The sequence below is a fragment of the Onychomys torridus genome, chromosome 13 (genome assembly GCF_903995425.1).
Source record: "Onychomys torridus chromosome 13, mOncTor1.1, whole genome shotgun sequence".
NCBI classification, from domain to species: Eukaryota; Metazoa; Chordata; class Mammalia; order Rodentia; family Cricetidae; genus Onychomys; species Onychomys torridus.
In genome coordinates this window covers 49,432,734-49,458,533 of record NC_050455.1, presented here as the reverse complement: position 1 = coordinate 49,458,533, position 25,800 = coordinate 49,432,734, and the positions used below count along the sequence as shown (strand labels likewise).

Here is a 25,800-nt window from a genome sequence, read left to right as displayed (position 1 = left end):
GTCCTAGGGAATGTGTAGACACTCGAGGGAGGTGGAGGAGGTCCTAGGGAATGAGCGTGTAGGCACTCGAGGTGGAGGAGGTCCTAGGGAATGTGTAGACACTCGAGGGAGGTGGAGGAGGTCCTAGGGAACGAGCGTGTAGGCACTCGAGGTGGAGGAGGTCCTAGGGAATGTGTAGACACTCGAGGGAGGTGGAGGAGGTCCTAGGGAATGAGCGTGTAGGCACTCGAGGTGGAGGAGGTCCTAGGGAATGTGTAGACACTCGAGGGAGGTGGAGGAGGTCCTAGGGAACGAGCGTGTAGGCACTCGTGTGGTGCAAAGAACCAGACACTGCCGGCTGTGTTAACTGTTAGTTTAATGTTGACTGTTAGTGAGGACACACTGCTTGGAGAGGAGCATGCAGTGTTGCTTGGTGTGGCTAGCCCTGCACCAAGGTCCCGTGCCTTCCAGCCTAGAATGACAGGGCACTGGATAGAACACCCCTCACTTCTAGCTGCCACGTGGCTCATTCCAGCAGTACAAGATCCAGGATGAGATGGAACTGTGGGGTGAAGGTGAAGAATGGAAACCAGCTTCTCAGGAAGGAGCCTGCCCCAGGAAGCCTGTAGTCTGAGCATGGCAGGGACGCAAGCCCTCTGCTTCCTTCCAGCCTTGGGAGCCCTGTCTTTCTGAGACACAAAATCAGTCTTTCCATTGAAACACAAGAGAGTTAGGAACAGAGGTTCCTTCACGTGGGAACAGGATAAAGAAGGGGATGCACAGATTGACATAGTAAATACAGGCTAGCACTGTGCAAACCCCATTGGCAGTGATGGCCCAGGCTCTGGGAATGGGGCCTCTGACCTCCCCAGACCCCTGAGGTTCTGAAGTTTCCGAGCTGGGCCAAGCTGAGGATAAAGTTCATATGTTCTCCCCATGTCAGCCGTCCATGGAGGAGGCAGAGCTGGGAAGTGGGGAGCAGCAGCACTCCGCTGTCCCACTTCAGCAGAACTGGTAATTGTTGGGCTGCAGCAGGGGCTGGGCGATATCCCCTGGCTCACAGCAGGCCAGGTGCTCACTGGAGCTCTCCTCCTCGGGCTCACTGCTGCTGCTGCTGCTGCCGCCTCCGCCGCCATCACTGTCGCTGCTGCTGCTACTGCTGCTTGGCAGGTTAGCATAGGCCTGAGTGGGGAAGAAACCAGACAGTCAGCAGAGATTTTTTTAGGTCTGGCCCAGCCTGCTCTAGCCAGCCAAGCAGCTATTCCATCCTTCTTACCTGCTCTTTCCTGTCCTGTTGGGCCTGCTCCTGAAGGAGGAGGCAGATCTGCTGGAAGGTAGGTCTTTTGGTAGGCTCCAGGTCCCAGCAAGACTGCATGATGCTGTATCTGAAGACAGAACAAAGTTTGCCCGTGTCAAGGTCCTCAGGGCACATCACTAGGGAGATCTACCTAGTGAAGGACCCCCAAAACTAGTCAAAAGTAAGTCAGGAGCTAGAGGTATGGCCCAAGTGGTACAGCACCTGTTAACATGCTTGAGACACCTGGGTTCATAGTTTAGAATAGAACCTTAATACACTGCAGATAGAAGCCTGGAGCCTTCTAGACAAAGACCAGGGCCACATGCTCATCTAACCACCACCCAAACCCTAGAGATCCTTTTTTCCTCCCTGGGTGCCTTTGCGTACATGTTCTTTGGTGCAAATACAGGCTGGGCCATTTGGTATCCATCCTTCACCAGTTTGTAGAACTTGCTGTTCACCAGGATGCCTGGGTAGGGATTCAGACCTGCAAGGACCGGGATCATATAAGAGACCACGATCATATAAGAGACCACACTTGATTTCCCCTTCCCCACGCACATGCATCTCAAGAGTGTTACGGTCCCATCCTAGCTGTAGCCCTAGAGCAGAAACTAGTCACATACTCAGGACTCCCTAGGTGAGGCATTAGCTGGTACGTAACGCCTACGCTTTGAGAGCCAACAACCTTCAGCCCCTCGTTATCAACCTGGTTGTGCCGTTAAGGACTCAGCACAAGGGCCCTGTACCTACTCCCCAGTAAACAGGAGCTAGAAGGTGACTAGTGACATCTTCAGTGGCATTTGATGGGTAGCATTCTACATAACAGCTCCTGCTGAGCAGAGGCAAGCAAAGGAAGAACTTAGGAAATGTGCATTGTCTGGAGGGTCTGAATCACACACAGGTGCTGTTGTGTAGGTTCAAGAGCCATCTCCATCCCTGGGCTCTTGCCAGCCCTTGCTCTGTCTTGGACACCAGGCGTCTTTTGAGTAGATTTCATCCATGAGGTTCAAGACACCAGTGGAGTAGCCGAAGACAGGTCGGCCCCTGGCTGTGCTGGAAGCAGGCTTAACAGCTCACCAAGTGAGAAAATCTCCCAGAGGAGGATTCCATAGGACCACACATCACTCTGAACTGTGTAGACGCAATCGAAGATGCTCTCTGGGGCCATCCACTTTACAGGCAGGCGGGCCTGACAAGACAATCTCGTATCACTTGGTGCTGTGGCTCTCCACAGCCTACCCAACCAGCCACGCTCCCTCTCAGCACTCACATTGCCCTTGACAACATAGTTGGAGTCATTCATGATGTCCCTAGCCAGCCCAAAGTCCCCAATCTTGGCCACGTGTCCGCTGGTCAACAGCACATTTCGAGCTGCTACATCCCGGTGGATACACTAAGGAAAACACAAAATTAGACTGTTTCTCTCTCCAAAGCCCAGGACGGGGAGCATGAGGTCTGGGGTCCCTGATGAGGGAGCAGATTTTGGTAGTCTACTCTAGTCCTGTCCAAACCTGTGCAGGCCTGAGGTCTGAGAGAATTTAATGTGGCCAGTCTAACATTTATAAAGCCCCACACCCATGTCTCCCACACTCCTCTTGCCCTCTGAGGAGCAACAGGTCCCTGTGCTGTGAGGTCCTAACACCAGCAGCTGCCACCTCCGAGCAGACAATCCCAGGTGCTTCTCCAAGCATTTGCACACCTAATAACCCTTAAACCATTCATGAGAATACCCTTTTTGGTAGGCACAGATCTTGAGGCTTACAGAATCTGAATTGTCACGGCAAAGAGCAGAAGCAGTAGTTAAACCTTGGCCCCCTCAAGTCTGTTCTCGGGGCGGTGGTCTGAGCCCTTGCATTCTGGCATCCTGACAGCTCAGCCAGTAAGACACTGTGCTTTAAAAGGAGGGGCTGGAGAGATGGCTCAGTGGTTAAGAGCACTGGCTGCTCTTCCAGAGGTCCTGAGTTCAATTCCCAGCAACTACATGGTGGCTGACAACCACCTGAAATGAGATCTGGTGCCCTCTTCTGGTCCGCAGGGATACATGCAGACAGAATACTGTATACATAATAAATAAATAAATCTTTAAAAAATAAATAAATAAAAGGAGAGAACAGAAGCCGGGCGGTGGTGGCGCACGCCTTTAATCCCAGCACTCGGGAGGCAGAGGCAGGAGGATCTCTGTGAGTTCGAGGCCAGCCTGGTCTACCGAGCGAGATCCAGGGAAAGCACAAAGATACACAGAGAAACCCTGTCTCAAAAAACCAAAAATAAATAAATAAATAAAGGAGAGAACACTTGTCTTGCTCACTCTCCTGAGTAAGACAGTTGTTAAGCCTGTTCATGGCCACACAGGGAAGCAGGCATTTGCAAGGCTGGGGCCAGGCCTCCAGGAGGAGTCTGCCTCAGCACTGTTCCCTCGCGCTGCCTCTGAGTGGAGTACATGGCCCACTTACCCTCTCCCACTCCCACTCCGTTGCTTCTCACTGGGCCCCCTCCCCTCCCCTTCTCCATTTCTGCAGCCAGCAGGAATTCAGCCCCCTCTCACCCAGACTCACATTTTTAGAAGCAAGGAAAGCCATGCCCTGAGCCACTTGGCTGGAGAAGTGGAGCAGGTCCCAGAGCTCCAGTGGCCGGCTGGCCTCTTTGTCCAGATCTAGGAAGAGGCATCAAGGCAACTCTGTCACACCCTGCTCCTCCTCAGCCCCAGTTCCCAGCCCCTCTAGGCCCATCCACCCTTCTCTCCCCTCATCCTGGTACCTCCTCACCTTGCTCAAAGAAGGAGTCATTTGAGGAAGTCGAGACAGGCCTCATCTCCACATAGGTGTCTACACCCTGACTGGAGAAGCCACTGTCCCTGCATAAGAAGGAGAATTGGGAAGTGATCAATGCCCATCACTGCAGAGCCTGGCCCAGGCACTGTCCTCCAGCTGCCCCCCTGGACTCCCTTAGTCACTCAGTGGAGGGGAAGGAACCTAAAGGTCAGCTTGAGTGTCCCTCTCTGATAAGGAAGGCCCCATGCCATATTCTACTTAAGCAATCCTTGTGCCCTGCTTAGCCATCCCCAATGCCGGAGACGCCCTATTCTGTCATTGGACTGCTCTGCCTGTTGAAGGTCTTTGTTGCTCCTAATACCCGTGTGCCCCTGGGGTTCCCTTCTCTATCCTCAAAGACAGGAAGACATTGTCTCTCTGGCAGCCCTCCTGGGATGTGAGTACATTCTGGGGCCCTTCCCTGATATCTCCAATGCAGCCTCTCACCAGCTGGCTTCTCATTAAAAAATCACTCCAGGAGGGTGGCACTATGGCTCAGGATAAAGGTTCTTACTGTCTGAGCCCAATCCCAGGGACCCATGCAATGGAGAGGGACCCAGCTTGTACATATACATTACAAGTAAATAAATGTAAAAATAAAAATTTAAAAACCACACAGGAAGGGGCCTGGAGAGCTAGCTCAGTGGGTAAGAGCCCTTGTTGCTCATTCGGAGGATCTGGATTTAGTTTGTGAGTCTCAGTGCCTCACAACTCCCTGTAACCCCAGTTCCAGGGTGTCTGACACCATCTTGGCCTCTGTGGACACTGGAAACACATGTGGTATTCACACACACAGGCATACATACACTTTAACGCCAATTGCTTGGAGAGGTGGTAACAGTCCTCATGCCCCAAACAACCACGCATAGCACTAAATTTGCTCAGGCAGGTCTAGAGCAGAGCTTAAACTAGCTTGGGGCAGTTGAGCCCCAGGAAGTCTCTTTTAGTGAAGATTGCATCTCTAGATTTGGGTGGACAGACAACACCCAGGGATACCCAGACTCTTGCTATGGGTAATAAGCTACCTGTAGAAACACAGCCCTACCTGAATGCCACTGCTGGTGCTAAGCAGCCAGCCAGATATGGTTTGCCAGCAAGCTGCTGGGCACCCCAATTTTGCTCATACCCTCAGGCTCCCAGAAAGAGAAACTAGAGTCTCCATTAGGATCCATCCATGGCACAACCACCATCTCCTGGTTCTGGAAACCACACTTCTGTAATAGCATCACTTGGGCCCACAGGAAGGACTGATTTCCATGCCAGCTGCCCCTGAAATGTCCCACACTGGGGACGTTTTGATTGCCTGTACACTCGAAGAAGGAAGCTAGGGAACCTCCTTCTCCTTTGGCTCTCCCGGGCTCAGCAGCGGCCAGTGCCTTCACTGTAAGCACTCTGTACACTCCCCGCTTCTGAGAATGGCCTGATTGCCGTAGTCTTGCTCTAAGACCCCGACCACCATGACCCCAAACTGAGACTCTAGCTTAAAACACAGCAGGCTTAGCCCAGGTTCCCCCTCTTCTCATTCATGGGCAACACGAAACTTGTTTCTTCCTCTCTCTCTGCTTCCCCATGTGGCTCTGTCCATAGCCTCTGGGGGTTCCAGGAATCACAGGACAGCAGAAAAGACCCTGAGAGATTCAACACTCCATTGGCTCACCCGGGGAAACCAAGGCCTGAGTGGACCAGCAACCACGCCACAGGCCAGGCTATCTTGCTACGTCCATCCAACAATTAATAAACCCTGTCCTCACTTCCTCGTGGGAGTGTGGAGACAGACCTGAGTGGACTTTGTGTCCTGCAGCCCCCATAGACAAGCTGTGACAAGCAGGAACATGCATTCCCCGCCCCCCCCGAGTCCTCCCATCTCTGGCCAGACCTCCACGTATGGATGGGCCTGGGAGAATCTTTCCACACAGGAAGGTGATGGGTTCATGGACCCATCGCCTTCTACGTTTCTGGAACCTGCTAAGTGTTCAGGTATTTGTCGAATGGAGGAAACGTGCTGTAAGAAAGCAGAGTTGCTTTAAAGCCTGGGGTAGGTATTCCTCACGACACAGGCAGGATATGTACGACCTCCTTGCCATCCTGACCTCCTTTCTGTCCTGTCCTTTGCCAGGGAGCTACCTGCGCACATATTTCTTTTCCAGGTGGATGTTCTTGTAGCTGGAGTCCCCCTCGGGATCCTGTCCCGGACTCAGGCTGGGTCCCAGCATGGCTTCAGCTTTCCTTCGCAGGAAGTTGAGAAGGTCCCCATAACAGCAGTATTCAGTGATGACCAGGACCGGCCCTGAGGCGGCCAGAAGCGAAAGTGAGAGAGATACACCCCAAGGCTCCACTCCCCGTGTGAACAGGGGTCTCTGAGTTCTAATCCTGCCTCGAGCAGGCTTCTCGGTGCTTTAATAACCCTATCTGTGCAAAAGCCAATGGAAACTTAACTCTCAAAAAAAAAAAAAAAAGAGTCTAGCCCAGCCTAGTGTGATGATGCTTGCTTGTAATGCTAGCCCTCAGAAGGCTAAGGTAAGACTGTGAGTTTAAGGCTAGCCTGGGCTACATAGGAAATTCTAAACCAGCCTGGATTACAATGAGACTGTCTCAAAAAAGAAAATTTTTGCTCAAAAATTCATTCTTCAGAGGAGAATGTCAGTTCAGTGTAGGACAAAGCTGCTATAAAGAAAAGGAGAGAGGTGACTTGGAGCCTTGGGGCATACACATCTGGGATAGGAGCTTCTTAAAAGGTAGATCTAAGCCAGACATGGTGCATACCTTTAATCCTAGCACCTTGGAGGAAGAGAGGCAGGTGGATGGATCTCTGTGAGTTCGAGGCCAGCCTGTTCTACAAAGTTCCAGGACAGCCAAAGATACACACACACAAAACTGTGTCTCAAAACAACAACAATGGTAAATCTTGAGGGGTGGGGAGAAAGGTAGATTTGGGGCCCATGTTAAATTCCCTGTACGTGGGCTCAGGGAGCTGCACATAACTATCTGCATCACCCACTCATAAACACCTCCTGCTTTGTCTATGAGTCCAGGCTAGAAATATGAGCGATTTGGAGGCAGGGATCCTGCAGACACTTACAGCAGCTGAGAGGGAGAACTTGGAGCCAGATGTCCAGGGACCCTTGGCCACCCAAGACCACACGTCCCCATTCCTGCCAGCTCTCACCTCCCCATTCCTGCCCAGCTCTCACCTCCGTGAGTGCAGGCTCCCAAGAGGTTGACTATATTCTCGTGCTGTCCCAAATGACTCATGATCTTCAGTTCCGACATTAGGGCCTCCTTCTCATCGGCGTGAGCCGTGGCTGGGAGATGGAGTACCCAGAGACCCAGAGGGATCAGAATCCAAAAGAGGGAGGAGAGATGTAGAGATACAGGAGGGAAGGAGGAAGACAGGAGGAGAGAAGGGAAGGAGAGGAAAGATGCCTGTGTTATCGAGCTCATCTGGGGTGGAGGAAGCCAAGCTAAGACAAGATCGTTCCCTGAGGTTCACCCTAACTCCCCTTGGGCTCAGTCAGAAGGCCCAATCCTCCTCAAAGGTTGACGAAGACCCTCAGAACCAGGTGTCACAAGGAGCCTGAAACTCAGTCAAGTCCCAACTTAAAACCCCCCAGGTCCCTCCCAACAGGTTCAAAGTGTGGAAAGCGCCTCTTGTGACAGCAGAGCCAGCCTGCTCCTTGCAGACACCACTCCCCAGTCCCCACCCCACCCCCACGCTGCACCTCCTCCAACTCACACTTCAGCATCTTCACAGCCACCTTCAGCACAGCATCTTCTTTGCCCAGACCAAAGGCTGTGGCCTCCACCACTTTCCCAAAGGCACCAGCGCCGAGGGTCTTACCTATCACACACACATGGGCTCCTTAGGTCCCTGAGGTCCACTGGGTCCCTGCAGCCCCCATTAGCCCTATGACGGGAGATCACAGAGACAGAGGCCATCTCTCACCGAACTGCAGGTTGTTCCGGGGGAACTCCCACTTCTCATTGTAGGGCAACTGGGTGGGGTCGATGAAGGTGTAGTTGTTGCCCTGGTAGCTCTCAATGATCTTCCAGCGCACCTGGTACTTGGGTTTCTGCAGAAAGGGAGGGAGGCGTGGGGATGATGGGCTGGCAGACAGACTGGCATCTCACCTCCCAAGAGTATGAGAGGACAACGCAGAAGCTCTCAGCCTGCTATGAGCCGAGAGGGGCTGTGGAATCTTGTGGGCACAGCATCAAAAGCTAGTCCGTGCTCAATTCTGCCTTACTATGTGGCCTTCCCTTCTCCAAACCTCAGTTTCCTTACCTGTTCCTTCGAAGATTTGGATAAGGTCATTTCTGGAGGCCTTGATGCCTCTGAATTTGATCATTCCTGGGCCAAGGTACAGGGTACACGCAGAGAACTATCCATTCATTCACGAACCTGTCCATTCTCTCATCCAAATAATTTATGTTGGTGGTTTTGTTCTGGACCAGGGCCTTATATATGCATAAGTACATACTGTACAACTAAGTCACCCTCCAGACCTGCTTTTATTTTCAACCGTAGTCCAATATACGGAACAGAAAAGGTACCATCCCAAACATTTCCAAGTGTACACCTCAGTAGTATTAAGTGCATTCACCCTGGTAAGAAACCAGTTTCCAGAACTCCTTTGATCTTGTAAAACAAGCTCTGTACCCAGGGAATAGCAATTCCCTAACCCTCCCTGACTTCTAGCCACTGGAAGACATGACTCTACTTTTCCCTAAGCATTTTACTGTTCTGGGTATTTCATACAGTATTTTTTGTAACTGGCTTCTTTCACTGAGCATCATGTATGTCATCATCTCATCTATGCTGAGGTCAGAATTCACTCTTTTCCAGGCTCAATAATACAGCCATGCATTAAAATAATACATTCTACTGAGTATTCATTTCTATCATGCATAAGCAATTCATTATTGAACAAGACAAACTCTTGACCCCACGGGGCTAGCATTTGATTGCCTAAAAGAGGCATTTAATTTAAATATATAGATAGGGGGGCTGGAGAGATGGCTCAAAGGTTAAGAGCACTGGCTGTTCTTCCAAAGGTCCTGAGTTCAATTCCCAGCAACTACATGGTGGCTCGCAACTATCTGTAATGAGATCTGGTACCCTCTTCTGGCCTGCAGGCATACATGTAGGCATAACACTGTATACATAAATAAATAAATCATATATATATATATATATGAAACCGTCAAATAATGCTGTGAAAGATGTACCCATTGGTACAAACAGTGTCAAGTCTGTTATGGGGTAATTAGCCACTTTCTGATGGGAATTAAGGCTACAGGAAGGAATTCGAATCTGGTACTGTCATCTTGGTCAAAAGTTCCTGGTTAGGGAGGTTGTTAACCCCAGAGGGGACTAGACAGCTGCTGTTTTGCTAAATGGAGATGACGTGCCTGTCAGTGAACCATCTAAACAATTCTGTTTATCCCCAAAGACCAGTGCTGCTCTTAGCTTTGGTCAGAGAAGCTTCTGTTTGCTGCCGTCAGCAGTAACTGCAGAGACTCATGACTAGTCAAAATGCTGAGAGTGACTGACTGTTGAATGCTCCGCCATAAAGGAGCCATCTGGATTCCTCCCAGGCTCAGAGGACACCGTAGAAAAGAACCTAAGAACTGGGGTGAGGTGGAGAGTTACGGAATCCTGTCCTCCAGGCATGGTATGACTATTGCATTCTTGAATTCACAGCGGCTGAGTAAAACCTGGACAGATTGGGCCTGTCAACAACAGAGGATGGAGAGGCTCACAAGTGCCCCCTCCCTGAAGAACTTTAGGCACTTATTGATTTATTGTGGGGGTGGGAGAGACGTTTTCCTCGGTTGTATAGTCCATCTCTGTAAGTAACCTCTCACCTACACTCCTGTAAGCAACCTTAACAAAGCATATTGGAACATACATACAGACTCACATATGTACACACACACATATGTACACACACACACACACACACACACACACAAGTGAAAGAGTTTGGAGAAAAAAGGGGACCAGCAAGTATGAGAGGGGGAACAAGAGAAGGTAATGAAGGGTGAATATGATTAATAACATACATGCTTGAAAATGTCATATTGAAACCCAGTATTATAGCTATAAGTAATAGACACTAACAAAGGTTTTAAAATATTTAAAAACATCACGAAGCCAGCAAAGCAGGGTGCCGGGACAGAGAGTGATGTAAGATGAGCAAGGAGAACCCACCAGGGGCCAGCCAGAAGAATTGTCCAGGTATAGAGCACACAAGTGCTGAGCAGCTTGAACAGGGAAGATTCTGACAAGCTCAGGCAGGTGACCGATGCAGCTTAGGAAATGAGAGGGGAGCTTCTGTGCAGGAAGGTCAGGAGGGCCGTAAGATGTGGGCTATCTCCTAACTCTAAGGAGAAAGGAGAGGTGCTGAGGCAGAGCCCTCTGCCAAAAGGGGTGCCTGTATGTTACACCCTTTCCCTGGTTCCAGTTCCCTCTCAGGTTCTCTGTGCCCCTCCAATACAGCTAAGATCCTAAGATCGGTGTCTGGATAGAAGGTGGAGATTGCTTCACCTTTTCCTGCCCCCGGGGCAGCTGCATGACACCACAAACTGCCCCCCAAAGCGCTGAGGGGAGGTCCCATTTAGGGGAAAGTGGAAGCTGGGCTGGGGTGGTGGAGAACTGGACCAACTCGATGTCCAGTCAGACCTTGGGGACAGGGCCTAGGCCTTGGGTGCTTCAGCAAGCGAGCTAAAGGAGGCGTGAGTGAGAGTCCGGGAGTCAGCAACCACCTGTCGCTGAAAGCTTACAAGCAGAAGAGATGTTACGTAACTACAAGATAGAACTTGCTGCTGGCCACGTGAGAGAAAAGACTATCGTTAGACATGTGGAGGAACACCCAGTTGGTCATGGCGGCACACGTGGTAATCCTAACACTTGGAAGATGGAAGCAGAGTGGGGTGTTCAAGGCCAGCCTTAGCTACAAAAGGAGTTTGAGGCCATCCTTGAAGCTATAAAGACCCAGTCCCCAAACAAACAAACTAGCAAAAACCCAAGCAAACAAACACGAAACATCACCAGCAACAACAGCAACAAAGCATCTGCATGTTATGGCTTGGGGAAAGTGGCTGAACTGAGATTTGGCGGGGTGGGGGGGAGGAACTCCCTCGGGCTGGATGACCCCCTCCTGTCCTTTCCATCTTGCATCTCTAGGAGTCTCCGTGGCTGGGGCTGTTTTTCTCCCAGCCACTTCTGCTTCCCTGTTTTTCTGCAGCTGGGCTGAGTCAGCCCTCCCACCTCTGCTAGGGAAATGCTGGATGAAGGGAGAAGGGTGGGGGAAGGGAGGTGTGGCTGGAAGCGTGCACGCACACATATCTGAATCCATGATGCTAGTGCTGAGCCCCTGCCAACCTCAGGAATGCCTGCTATCCCCAGGGACTTTGGGGGCCATCCTTGTCAAAGCAGGGTGGTCTGCAAGGTTTCTTCCCATCAGGCGTGGTGATTGGAATGCCAGATGCCGGGGCTTCCTGAGCCTTTCCTGGAAACCGAGCCTGGCTAAATCCTCACTGCCTATCAATCCACCAGTTGCTGACACTAGCCCTAAGTTCAGATCCTCCCTTGAGTTCCTAACAGGGATTGAAGAGAACATGGAATCATCAGACCCGAGCACTTCCCACTGGAAGCTCTAAAGACCTGCCTCGATGTAGGCCTGGGCCCAGAATCACTCCAATGGCCTCTTTCTGACTCTGCCCTTCCCTCCTTGTCCCTGTCCCTAGGGTCAGCTGCCTCCTGCCTTTTCCTCTTCCCCTGTGCCTTCCCCCACTGTTGTGGTTTCTTTTGGGACAGAAGGCGATGACTCAGCCCCAACAAAAACAACCCTTCCAAAGACAGACCCCTTCTCACCCAGACCTGGGTGATAGAGACAGATGGGGCCAAGTCACCTGGGAAGAGGCTGTCCAGAAGAGAACTATTGCCTGCCCTGATTCAAGACTTTCCCTCAGGGGCACCTCCGCCAGGAGTCTTCAAAGGGTGTAGGGAAAAGGGCAGCCTGAGGCTGCAGGTCTCCTGGCCTTAGACTGCTTAAGAGGCAATTGAATTTCCTGGGTGGGGAATGAGAAGGTACCTGGAGTAATATATTTTATAAAAAAAAAATGACACTGTAGAGAGAGCTGAGGGGCTCTAGATCACCATCAGGTGACGCCAGTCAGCCGAGGAGGAAAGGCCTGTGGGATCCTGGTGCTGCTCATGGGATACCAGAGAGAGTTTTTAGTTCCAAATAAGGAAGGATTTATGTCTCTCCAAGGACTAGGTAGCCATGACAGTGACTAAGCCATGTCTAGGTGGCAAGTAGCACCCAGCAACCACTTCAGTGTGTGGTCAAGGAGATACCAACCTCAGTCACGCTCCCATCCCAAATGGGCATGAGCTAACTGGATCTGCAGCCAACTTCCTCCTTGTGTGGAAGCAGAGGCTCCACCACAGAGTGCTCTCTTTCTTCAACACCCTACCCTTCCTCTATACCTACAGGTTGGAGAATTTCAGTGACAATCTACCATCATGAACCCCATTTTACAGATAGAGAAAGGAGCTTCGGCATACCCACTGCCTTGTGGTCCCATTGGCAGAGCCAGGCATAGCTAGGCACCTTTTAGGCATAGCCTCACTTTTACACCTTCTTCTGCCCCTGAGGGTAAGGCCTAGGATTACTGCACCAGGAGCTCCGTGGTGCTAGCCCCTGTTGACACACACTGGACACTTAATGAGGAGCTCTAATTGCATGACAGCTTGTCGGAGTGAGCAAGCTTGAGCAGGGGTCATCCACATCTGACTCCCTCCCTCAGAGGCTTGGCCCGGCTCCACTGCCCAGCTCACCTGTTTGTACTTGTACAAGAGCAGCAGCAGCAGTAGCAGCAGCAGAGACATGACAGACATACAGGCCACCACCACCGGAGTGAACAGGGACTCATCGGGGAGCTGCCTGGATCCTGGAAGAGGGGAACAGAGAAGTGAGCAGGCAGGGAGACCTGTATTCAGTCCTCTGCCAGTGCATGAAAATTTTCTGTAGCAGGCTGGCTCAGTGCCCAGACACTGCTTGTATGCAAACCCCAGATGTGGGGCTTTACCACTTGCACCTGTAGGCAGAAAAAGCCTTGTGGGAGTGGGGAGGGTTATACCCAAATCCTCCTCAGCTTTCCTGTAGCTTCCCTGTGTGACCTTAAGAGCTCAGCAGCTTTCTGAGTCTGAGACCAGCTCAGGGGCCCCGTCTCCCACTCCTGACCTCTAATCCTAGTTATCTTAATGTGGTAGGAAGGACATAATTCATTTCCATGCCCAGCTAGGAGCTTGGGTCCCTTAGTAGATGACTGACACCAAACTAGGACTTCTCTAAACATTTCAGGTATATCATTCTTTCAAAATGAAAAAATGAGGGGCTTTGTTGCTAGTGGGTGAGGGGTCATGGAGATGATGGCTGGTACAGTGCCAGCATTCATCCCAGTAGGGCTTCACTACTTAAAAACTGCCACCACCAGCAGTGACACATGATTCTCGGGGCAACGGGTCTGCCAACAGCCGCTCCAGGTTAGTGACTGGAGGACATAAGTGACATGGTCCGTGAGCCAAGTAGAAGCCAAGGGCCTGCCCTGTTCAGTTTGGATTGAGAGCTTCACCCAGGCCCTGACACAGTAATTGCCAAATCCTAGCAATTTAAGGGCCTGGGGAGGTGGTGGGTTTCTGAGTGAGACTAGACTCAGATGCAGGCTCCACATCAGCACTGGGCAAACCCTCGCACAGTGACCCTGAGTAAGGACTGTGTCTCAGGATCAGGCAAAAGCAGGGATCAAGGGGAGCCGGAGAGGGATAGAGAAAGCATCCCCTCTAGCTGTGGACTTGGGATGAGCCGTATTTCTTCATTCAACTCCTCTCTCCTTCACATGAGCTCGGATGCAGGGGGAAGCAGGAGCCAAAGGACCAGACTAGTGGACCAGCTTGCTGGTCTCTGTCTGCGTCTCTCAGTCTCTGTCTGGGTGTCTCTGCCTCATTGTTTTTCCTCACTCCCTGACCTTGCCCTTTCCTCTTCAGTCCCCAGGGGAGGGACTCTGGACCTCTCCATGTAACTATCTCTGGAGCTCTGTGGTTTAGGACTAGCCAGGGATCCCCAGGGGTGGGACTCAGCGTGGCTGGTCGGGGATGAGAGGACAAGTAACCTCCACATGTCTGATGCCCATCCTGGCTGGGGAGCATGGATTACCTAGAGAGAATGCCTGGTGGGCCTGGGAGCTGTTCCCCACATCATTGTGGGCCCTGCAAATGTAAGTTGTGTTGTGCTCCAAGGTCCCAATGGGCAGCTGGCTCTGAATGGTCACTTTGTGGAAGGGCTCCTGACTCAGGACTTCCAAGTGGGCATCATTCCAAACCTGCAAGGCCTGGGCTTCATCACACCTGGAAAGAATAGATTCTTGACTCGGGGCTTCAGGGTCACCCACAGCAGCATACCTCTCCCACTCATGGGTGCCCCACCTAGATGCTCAGCCTAGGGAGGGAAGCTAAGCCCACTGACCTGTTGGTGTGGCCCCTGCACTGCATCCATGTCACATTGGGCTGAGGGTACCCAGAGACATAACAGAACAGGACATCAGAGCCATTCACAGGCATCCACGTAACACTGACCTCTGGGAGATCTGAGGAGGAAAGGAAGGATGGAGGAGGACAGGATCAGCCTTAGGGGCGAGGTCTTTGTCTCTTGACCACCTGCCCTGAGCCTGCTACCCTCACCCCTCCCAGTATACCCAACCCTGTGCAGCCTGTCCCTGTCACTCACATCTCAGGGTGAGCTCAAAGGTCACATTGTTCCAGCCTGCCTTGTTTTGTGCCAGGAAGGAGTACTGGCCAGCCTCCAGGGGCTTTACACGGTTCAGGATGAGCTCGGATGTGTACCTGCAAGACAGTCAAGAGATGCTACTGTTGTGACCCTGCATCTTGTGCAATAAAGTGGCTCATCCTTTGTTAAAGTTTCAGAAGCCAGGCAGTCGTGGCACACGCCTTTAATCCCAGCACTTGGGAGGCAGAGGCAGGTGGATCTCTGTGAGTTTGAGGCCAGCCTGGTCTACAAAGTGAGATCCAGGACAGGCACCAAAACACCAGAGAAACCCTGTCTCATGAAAAAAAAAAAGTTCCAGGGCACAGAGGCCTTGTCTGAGCCAGGTCCTCAGGAGTGTGCTGTTGAGACAGAAGAAACCACCTACCCCAGGTTCTTGACTGTCCTCTCCGAGTATTCTTTGTTTCCCCAAAGGTTTATTAGAGATAATTTCTGCAAGGTCTGGGAGGTATAACATCACCAGTTTCTTCCTTCCTACCACTGAATTAAGCATTCATAAGCACCATAACCCCTACTGAAAATCCCTAATGTGCTATCCCATCCCAGGGGATGGTGACAGGGACAAGAGACAGGACTGGTTCTGAGCTGTGTAGCTACAGAAACCAGAGGCCAAATTCCAATGCTATCATTGTTGGCTGTGTGAGTTTAGACAGACATTGAACCGCTGTGGTTTTCTTTGGCTCAGAGTGATTCTGATGGGTTTTTTGTTTTGTTTAATTCACAGGATTGGCTTGAGGGTTGAAGGGATGAGCATTCAGAATGCTGGAAAAGAATCTGACTCATTGTAGGCACTTAATTTAATGGTGCTCTTTATTATAGAAAAGCCTAAAAATAAATGCTGAAGCAAAAAGTCACCTTTGGCTGATTCCAGATAATTTTCTTAGTCTCTAGTGGATAATTTGTCCACTATGAGTATATTTGTTGTTATTGTTGTTGTTGTTGTTGTTGTTGTTGTTTGAGACAAGGTCTAATATAGCCCAGGCTGGCCTTGAACTTGCTGATATAGCCTCTAGAGCTGGCCTTGAACCCCTCATCCCTCTGCCTCTGCTGCCCAAGCGCTGAGATAATAGCCATCTGCCCCCATGTCCAGCTAATGAATATATCATTCAGGTAATGAACATGGTTGTTATCTCAAATCCATGTTGGGGTGGAAGTCACAGTCATTTCCTACATTGGCATTGGACATAAAAAGGATAGGAAATGGGCTGGAGAGATGGTTCAGAGGTTGGGAGCACTGGCTGCTCTTCCAGAAGTCCTGAGTTCAATTCCCAGCAACTACATGGTGGCTCACATCCATCTGTAATGAGATCTGGTGCCCTATTCTGGCCTGCAGGTATACATGCAGGCAGAATACTGTATACATAATAAATAAATAAATGTTAAAAAAAAAAAAAGGAGGACAGGAGGTGAAGCTAAGGGGTCCCAAAGGATCTTGAGAACATGCAACCCCAGAAACAGTAGAGGAATGCACTGGGCTGTCTGGAGACACAGGGCAGGGGGATAGGACAGCTTGACACAGAGGACTAATACTCCCATAGTCAGGGAAAGTGAGATGAGGAAAGGAAGAGGATCCACGCAAGGTATGGTAGCACAGACAGGACAGCTCCCAAGCATCCTCATTTCTGCCTGAACACCCTCCCCCCACATCACACACACACACACACACACACACACACACACACACACACACACACACACACACACTGTCCTCAGGCTGACAGGCAGTACCTGTATGCGGTGGTCCTTTTGATGTTAAAGTCAAGCTTGTGCTGGTCTTCAAACAGTGGCCCTAGGTAGGTCCAGTTATAACTCTGTAGGCTAGGGTAGGCGTCTACATTGACTGTGAGGGTGAGGCTCTCACCCTCACTCACCTCCTTCGAGAGGCTCTGCTCGGAGGTCAAGTTTAAGTAGGCACTTTCTGAAAATCAACACAGGAGGTCTGGTGTTGGTGGGGAGATGGCCTCTTTCTGTTCACTGGACCATTCACCCCTGGACCCTGGATCTGAGCACATCCATGTTCCAGGCTCACAGTCACCAGCCCCAGCCAGGACTCACCTCTGTCACCTATCTTTCTACCATCATCCATTCACCCACTCAACTGCCCAAACCCTTCCCACAACCTCCATGACCACTCCAGTCTGGAATTATCACCTTGGACCACTTGAGTTTGGACCACTGGGATAGCCTCCTAACTCACTTCCTCCTCTTTCTCTCCCTATAGACAGTCCCCCATGGAGCACCAGAAAGCCCTGCTAATCTGCCACACCTAAGTCTGACCATGATGTTGCTTTGCTCAACCCCTCTGACTGTTTCTCACTTTCTCCAAAAAAAAAAAAAAAAAAAAAGGAGGGGGGGCCTAGGTCCTTACACGGGATCTCTCGTCCACGGCACCCCAGCCGCGCTGGCAAACTCACCCCTTGAACACAACACACAGACCTATCTTAACAGCACAACTGTTGCTCCATAAGCTGGAGCTCTCCTGCCCGAAGTGTCTGAGCTTGCCCTCTGCCAACTCCACAAGCCTGAACACACATCTGGCCAAAAGTTAAAAGAGCATCATTTTGTGCATTTATTGAGTGACTACTGAATGCCTCAACTAGGAAGCAGATTGGCTAGCACTCTAACAGAGGGATGACATTGAGCGAGTCTGTCTCTCTTCCCTTTGCCTTGCAGACTTCTAAGGAGTTCCCTGTGTGTGTTCTGAGGCCAGTGATTCATGCTTCCCTCCTCCCTCCCACCCCCGACTCTCAACACATGGTCCGTGAGCAGGCCACATGCCTGGACCACACTCAGAGCCCCTTCCCACACTGCAGAAGTGCTTTGTTGTGGGGTTCTCAGTCTGTGGAATGTTACTGCTTCCCTCTCGATAGCCAGGCAATGGGAGGGCATCTTACGTCCATCATTCTTCATCTCCATGGTTGGCACCCTCACCACCTTCTCCAGCTTGCCCTGCATCCACTATTGTGGCTGCCCCCAGCTCCCCTCCACCCACCCCCGGGGTGAGTCTTCTAATGTGGTGTTTGCTCACACGCTCTAGCAGTATGGATCTTACCAGGGCTGCTTCTGGGTTTTCTAAATACAGTCAACTACTATCAATAGCCTCATTTTCTTTCAGGTAAAGGAACTGAGGCACAAAGAGGTTGATCAACACAATATTTGGCAAAGCCAGGTTTAATGACACCCAGAAGTGGGTGCTCCTGACTCCCAGTCCCGTCTGTACAAGCTGAGTCATGTGGAGACCTCAGTGTCCCCCACCCCCCTGCTTTATAAACTCCATGACCTCTCAAAAAGGTAGGATGCAAATCCTCCACCCACGCTGTTAAGACTCCTTTGCTACCTGGCTCCTGCCTTGTCTCCCCCACAATCATCACATACACCTCTCCACATCTCTGGTGTTCCCAGCTGGTTTTGGTGTCTCAAAGATGCTTGGGCTCCTTTCCCTTGGGGCTTGCACATTCTGTTCCCTCTTTGAGATGTGCTGTTCCCTTCCCTTCTCACTGAGGTCCAACAACTCCACCCTCATGCCTCCTGACCCAGCTTGGAGGCCCCAGTTAGAGGGAATATTGGCATTTAGGGGGTACTGATGCTTTCCTCACAATCACAGCAAGGAAGCACTGTTTGTGTGACCATGTAACACACAAATACCCTACACTCTCAGGAACGAGTGAGCCAGCATGAACTCCAATTGTGAGCTGCTGGGCCTTCCCAACACAGAACAGAACTTGTTAGCACAAACCACCACCCACGCTCTGCAAGGGCTTGGAGGAAGTTGAGGGTCTAGGAAGTCTCCTAAGATGGGGCTCCAGAACCAAGCCATCCTATCTCCCAACAGCCACAGGCCTCTCCACCCCCACCTGATGCTCACCCACCACCTGGAAGTTCATGGACTCCCAGTGTGTGCCCAAACTATTGCTGGCCACACAGGAATATTTGCCAGCATCTTGGAAGTCCACGGCATGGAGGCTGAGGGTCAGGACTTTCTCATAACAGTCATTTTGGAAGTCGCTGTATACAGGGAGTTTAAGCTGTAGGTAGAAGGAATAGAGATGACACATCAACATTGTTTAGGATCTGACTTCAAATCTGCCCCCTTTAAAATGATGATCTGCCTGTGCTTGGCAAGGGACGAAACTCCGAGTCCCAATTGCTTCACTTATAAAGTGGGATGAATACTGGTCCCCTGCCCCTGGGCTAAAATGAGAATGTATAGAGACTCACACATCCAGGGCTCAGGGCTGGACCTCCCGGACAGTGCACATGGGGTGAGGAATCTAAGAGGAAGCCTTTCCATTCCTTCCTGGGGATCCTCATCTTCCCTCTTACTAAAGCCTTTCTGAAATAGCCAACATGCCCCGTGCTTCTAAGGGAGACTAGGAATCCTCATGCTGTAAGAAGTGAATGCTCCTCAAACTGTAGCAAAGGTACAGGGCTAACCCTGGAAGGGGTTAGATTGCCATCCCCACCCCTATCCCCAAGACCTAGCCCCCAGAGTCAGCTCTTGCTGGCAAGGGGTCTCGGGCCCCTCTTCTCTGTCCTCTGGGCCACAGCCATGTGTCCAGCCCAGAAAGCTAGTTTGAAGTGAGGATGCCTCTGTGCTGAGAAGAAGACAGACCTCTCCATGCCATCTCCTTCCCCTGGGAACTGACCTCGGTGTCTCCACGTTTGAGGAAAAGATGGAATTCATGGTTCACGTTGGTGGCAGAGCACACAATCTCGGCGGCCTCCCCACGAATCCGCACCAGCTCAGTGGGCTTCAGTGTCACATTTGGGGGCCCTGGGATGACTGAGGCCAGAAATACAACCCATGAGCACTTAGGCTCACTGGCACTGTGCCCAGCACCACAGGGTCAATTACCCTGGTTAGTTCATTGCAGCTAGTCTCAGTCAGAGTCCCACTCAGCACACCTCACCCCACTTGCCCCGGAAAGAAAAGAGTAGTTGAAAGAAGAGAGAGAATTGTTTCTCTGCTCCCGTCCCCCATCACTCCCCCCACTGCCCCGCACCCATGGCTGCCAGCTCTCCTTCCTGCCTCCACGCCTGGACAGATTTTTCCCATCCTACTTACCTTGGTTCACTACAAGCCGGATGCCAATGGAGAGGGATTCCCTACCATCTACTACAGCCTTGCATTGATAATCATGGTTATCGATGAACTTAGCCTTGTGGATAATGAAGCCTCGCTGTGGTGAGTAGGTCATACTGCGTCGGACCGGCTTGCCCCCCGCACGCACTAGTGAGACACCAGGCTCGAGTTTGGGGTCGGTGATTAGGCAAGGCAGCACAGCTTCCTGGTGCTCAAACACCGTCACCTTCTCCGCTAGCAAATTCCAGGGCCGGAGTGGATCTGGGAAGAAGAGGATTCAGGGTGTAGTGACCGGGAGGCTCGGAAGGCTGAGCATTTGCCCAGAGTCGTACTATCCGAGGACAGCATTCCAGGTTGGCTTCTGTACCCTAGGGGGCTTGTTGCTGTGTGACGTCAGACAAGAGATTCAACCCCTGTGAGCCCCTGGAAAATGGGGATAATCATAGCAGCTACCTCACAGGGTTATTGTGAGGCCTGCACTAAAAATTGTAAGCACTGTCTAGGTGCTTGTTCATGGCCAGTACTCAAACTCAGACTTGGATCTGGCTTACTATGCACGCTAATGCTGGAAGCTAGGCCCTCCTGCCCACTACAGAGAATTTGGAGTCCTCACCTTTGACATACAAGTGGATGGTGGCGCTGCCCCCTAGGGAATCTTCAAGCTCAGTGCAACGATAGGTCCCAGTGTTTTTGAAGGTGGCATTTCTTATGGTCAGGATGCTTCCGGGAGATTCAGAGTCCAGGGTCCAGTGGGGAGAGATGGGGCCATCCCATTCCACACTGCCATTGCCCACACATTTCAGTGTTACCGTTGTACCTGGCTCTACAACCAGGTCTGGGCCACTGGGCTCGATGACAGGGGCCCCCTGACCTGAAGGAGGTGACAGACAGAAGTGAGGACTGGGGGGTACCCCTGCTGTCCCCCAACTGAGCTGGACCACACTCAGGCAGGAATAGTTGTGGTACTTGAATGAGTCTGCACCACCTAGCCCTTCACTCAGCTCCCAAATTTGTTGACATCTGCCCAGGGGACTCTCCTCTGAGACTGGCCTGGGAGCCTCCTTAGCCTCATGTGTAGGCTTTCCCACAGAGCCACGGGGGCCCAGCCTTCTGCATCATTTCCTACCCCAGGAGAGGACCTCATCAATCCCATGTACAAAGCCGGCTGTGACTGCTTGAACCAAGCCCAGGGCCCCATTCAAACAAGCAAATGGAGAAACAGATGGCCAAGTTCTGACTTCCTTCACTCAGAAAAGACATGAGTTCTTCGCCCAGTAGAGAGAGAGGCTCTGAGTGTCTCCTGCCCACTCCTACCACTGGACGTCGGGTCCACAAACTGTGGGATGACCTGAGACCACCCATCCTTCTCACTTTGTCTCCTCGCCTACAAATGCAGACAGGGTTCACACTTCCTGGCACGTTAGGTTGTCCAGATGCCAGGAAGTCTTCACAGCATCAGCTGTGGCCAAGTAACGTCTCGGTACACCAATGTCTACGAACGAGACCTGCTGAGAGACCCACTCTGCTCTCACTTCTCCAGCCCTGCTGGCTTTCCTGGCAGCCAATCTCTTTTAAGGAAAATTTGCTTGAAGGAGAAAAGGAGAACTTAAAACCCTTGTCAGGTCTTAAGGAAGGAGGATAGCTGTCTCTGTAGTGTCAGCGATTTTCCCAGGCCTGAAATAGGGGCGGAGGAGGGAAGTGAGAACTGATTCACAGCCTCTGAGGGGCCAGCAGGCACCTTCGGCCTATGTGGGCGGAAACACATTGCTGGCACCCGGCTGGCCCTGGTTTCCGCCCAGCCTATGGCCTCTCTAGACTGGTATTCTCACTTCTGCTTCTCTGCCCTCCCGGCCATCACTCCTCTCCACACACTGAGGGACTCCTGAAGAGGGGGGCAGCGTGCTGGGTCTCAGAACACTCTGTGAGGAGGTCTGCCTGTGTCACGGCCCTGTCTGCTGACCCCCACAAGTTAACCCTTCCTACTCCAGCTGGGGATATAGACCCCGAGCCAGGGCAGCCCCAAGGGCATCAGACCCTCAGAGTACTGCAGTGTTTCCTACAACCACTCCTCGGTGGGTACCTCTCCTCCCCTCCCCCCACACACCCCCCAAACTCAAGCCCAGAAATAGAAAGTCATTTCTCCCAAATGACTTCAGCCTGGTTTAATGTCTGCTCTGATTTCAAACCCACTGGAAACACGCAGCCTATCTGCCCGAGCTTCCGATCAGCCAGATGTGAAATAGAGGAGAGCAAGTACGTAAGGTTGTGGGTTTGGTTTCCTGTGCAGTGTGACTACCAGGAAGAGGGACAAGCTATTTCACCCTGGCTTGGGCTCACACTGGCTAGGACTAGGGACCCCGACAATCATTTCCAGATGGGGAGAGGGATGACCCTCAGGGCTTCAGAATCTCTCCTGTCTGGTGGGAACAATCCCAGTGTCCACCTGGAGGGCAGTAGAGTATGGGCCTCCTGCCCTGGCCTCCTGCTCCCATGCCACATCACTAAAGTCCCTTTTGAACCTGCCAGGTGGTAACTAGGGAGTTTAATCCTTAAGGTCACAGGATACGACCTTGGGTTCTATGACCCTGCTCCTGTCTTATCTCCCAGACACCTTCCCCCTCCCCTCCTCTTCCCGAAGCTACTCTGCTCTGCTTCTCTTGGTCTCCTGCCTTGGGCTCAGGTAGAGGCTTCTGCCTTATTTCTTCCTAGCCCGTTGCCCTGGCTATTTACACAGAACAGGGCTGACACGCTCCACATTCACCGCACGGCTTTCTCACTTCCCGCTGGCACAGTGGGCAGGAAGGGATGCCCACTCATCACTACCTTGCCATGGATGAGCACTTGATGGCCACTGACCCCCCCCCAGCCTATCCATTCTTCATCTCACACGTCCCCTCTCAAATTCTCCCCTTGACCCAGACCTCCTCCTTTTTGTACCTACATACTAGACTCTCACACCGTCAGCTCCAGGCGTCACCCCTCTCCAACCTCCTGCACTCCTGACCACCAGTCAAGGAGAAGAGGCCTCTAGTCGCTCTCTGCCTCTAAACGCTTCAACACTACTCCTACGCCCACGGGAACACCCATGGTCCCACCCACCCCACCCACTCACCTTAGGCTCGCCACTGCTGTCCCTTACCTCCTCTTCCTTCTGGAGCTGGACATTGAACTGGGACACACACACACACACACACACACACACATACACACACACACACACAGTGTCCCACAAGCAATCCTCAAGATAAAAACTGAATGAGCAGTGACTCAAATCCACAGGACTTTCTGGAGTGAGAAAAAGACTCATCTTCTTAAGAATGTGTGTGTCCTAAGGTATATCATTCACATTTCCTATGAAGGAAAGTGCCAGGACACAAACAAGCCAGTGAGACAGGCTGAGCCAGCACGGCCTTCAATGGACTACCATATCACCAGGGGCCAGTACCACCAGTTCCCCCTGGACCAGGGTGAGACGGTCCTTCCCCACCAAGTACCATCGTCCTTCTTATCAGGCAGGTGGCATGGTCTAAGACCTGTGTGCCCGGTCAGGCAGAGCCTGGATGTGGACATTGATGCCAGTCCTCACTCTTAACCTGACCCTCTCCGAGATGGTGATTTTGAAGCAGCTGCTACTGCCTGAGAAGTTGGGGAGTAGTGTCTAGAAAGACAATGGCTGGGGAGACCCTCTCTGGTCTTCTCTAGACAACCCCCCCCCTGCCCGCCCCCAGCATTCTTGCCTGCTCGGTCACATGCTTTCTCGCCCATGTGTGTTCGCTTCCAAACGCCCTCTAAATTCAAATTCCCGGCCCTTGAACCCTGGGCCAGAAAGGACGAACTCTTATCTTCCGCTCTGACCCTTTCCCCCAAGCCTTCCAAGACAGGGCCTTTCTGAGCCAGGTCCTGCCTAACTAACCATGGCCTCCTGGGCTGTCGGGCTGCCAGACCCCTCAAGGAAGAACTGCAAAAGCAGCTGAGCGGCCCGACTCTGAGATTATCTCCCATATGCAAATCTCAGTCCTGCCCAAGACCTCTCAGTGTCCGTCTGCCTTGGAGGAGATTCCCGAGTGATTTCCTGTAGGCCCAGGAAACATCCACGAGCATCGCCAGCTACGGATGAGTGGCGTGGATAGTGGCCCCGAAAGCCCCAGAGACGCGCACAGAACGCACTGTGAGTCAAAGGCTAAGCTTAGCTCCATCACAGCGCTGGCCAGGCTAGTTCCACTCCACTCTCCCCTCCTTTTCTCTCCAGAGGAACACAAATCCGCACTCTTGCGCGATAGAAACAAAGCAGAAAGTAGGGGCGTCAAGTGCGGGGCGGTGGCCCTCGGAGTCCTCCCGTGGGTCCTCTCTGTAATACCCCCATGAGCACCCCCTTGTCTGTCTGCTCTTACCATGCCAAGCTGTGGCCAGCAGCAGGACCAACGGAGCCCCCAACTCCATGGTCTCCTCCTCGGGGCAGCGTGGGCTGATGCAGGTTGGAGGGTTGGTTGGGCACAGGGTTCCCAGCTGCTAGCTCTGTGAGGATAAGGACAGCTGAACACACTCTTGTCTGCTGCACTGGCTGTCAGGCTTCTTTTCCTCTTCCTCCTCCTCGTTGGCCTGGTCCCTCTTCCCTTTTTTTTTTTTTTTTTTCTTAAAAACCTAGGCTGAAAGGGAACTACAGAGTTTGGAAATAGTGGGTCTCTCTAGAAGAAAACAAAACATCACCCCCAGAGCAAGAGACAGCACGAGGCAGAATCTGGAGCAGGGCTGCATTTACCCCTGCAGGGAAATTGTTTAAGTCTGAGGGACTCAAGAAACCACCTCTAAGGGGACTGGAGGAAAACCATGGCCAAGAGAGGCAGCCAGAGAGTCAGTAGCATAAATAGTTTCCCAGATGACCAGTGAGTCCACCTGAGGCATGATGGGTTGATTGGCCCTAAATTCTTCTGACCTTTCTCATCTACCTTCTGGGCTGTAAGCATCAAGATAAGGATAACTGAGGAATTGGGATTTGACGGTATCTCCAGTCTCTACAGAAGCGACTAGAAGTTTCCATTAATTATCCTAAACCAAAGTCATGCTGGGTTCTAGAAACAGCAGACAATCATCCCATGATGAGATTGTCCCCCCACTCCCCTTAGTGTCAGTGGTCACCTCATGAGAAGAAATGAGGTTACTCCTAAGTAGGAACCAAATGTCCCCTCAGTCGTCAAAGCCGAGAATGACTCACTGGGGGCCAACTGGTAGGAAAAAACCAGAGACGTCATGAATCCAACAGCAGTGTATGACCAGCAGGACTCCTGCACCCTGCACCAGGTCTTCTTGTATTTAAACCCGGACTCTTCCCCAGAAGACAGGCCCACAGATGCTCCAATTCCTTTACCACCTTCAGCCATCGCTTTTCCTATTTGATTTCCAGGGCAAGTGGTCAGACCCTGATTTGTTGACATTTGTCCTGGTTACCTAGGACTCTGGTAATGATATTATGAACATGTATTTGCTGACACTCAATCCCTACAATCTTTGCGCTCATCAAGGCTGTACCTTTTATAAACCACTGAGTTGACCGGCAGCTGGCAGCTCTTAGGTGGCTTCAGGATGGAGTCTTGTTACCTGAACGACTAGAAGTTGCTGGTCAAAGTAGAGGTTCCTAGTGGAGAACATGGCCCCTTACCTCAAATATTCATCTGGGGGTGTGGTGGGGGTGGTCTTTAGTTCTTTGTCATACCCTGTATAACAAGTCAGTAAATGTGTTTCCCAGAGTTCCGTGAGCTGCTCTAGTGAATGAAAGAAATC

General features: G+C 51.7%; 1 protein-coding gene across 1 annotated transcript; it reads right to left on the bottom strand.

Moving 5' to 3' along the window:
- Window positions 1-338: 338 nt before the first annotated feature.
- On the bottom strand, window positions 339-24,610 carry Csf1r (colony stimulating factor 1 receptor). Its single transcript, XM_036205014.1, has 21 exons — window positions 24,414-24,610; window positions 20,636-20,893; window positions 20,005-20,283; window positions 19,586-19,722; window positions 18,805-18,964; window positions 16,668-16,857; window positions 14,883-14,998; window positions 14,622-14,742; window positions 14,313-14,503; window positions 12,935-13,047; window positions 8,033-8,159; window positions 7,823-7,927; window positions 7,281-7,391; window positions 6,214-6,376; window positions 4,045-4,133; window positions 3,835-3,932; window positions 2,550-2,672; window positions 2,357-2,468; window positions 1,664-1,763; window positions 1,256-1,364; window positions 339-1,161 (listed from the first exon to the last, which is right to left on the bottom strand). The coding sequence occupies exons 1-21, from the start codon at window positions 24,460-24,462 to the stop codon at window positions 982-984; spliced, it is 2,931 nt and encodes a 976-aa protein (XP_036060907.1). The 5' UTR covers window positions 24,463-24,610; the 3' UTR covers window positions 339-981.
- Window positions 24,611-25,800: the final 1,190 nt, after the last annotated feature.

What these genes read in the sequence shown, in the direction of transcription:
- Csf1r (XM_036205014.1), bottom strand. Translation starts at nt 24,462, where the DNA reads ATGGAGTTGGGGGCTCCGTTGGTCCTGCTGCTGGCCACAGCTTGGCAT. An exon ending in CCGGCTTGTAGTGAACCAAG is followed by an intron (nt 19,723 to 20,004) that starts GTAAGTAGGATG and finishes TTCTGGCCTCAG; the next exon opens with TCATCCCAGGGCCCCCAAAT. An exon ending in CCACCAGGCATTCTCTCTAG is followed by an intron (nt 13,048 to 14,312) that starts GTAATCCATGCT and finishes CCCCTCTTCCAG; the next exon opens with GATCCAGGCAGCTCCCCGAT.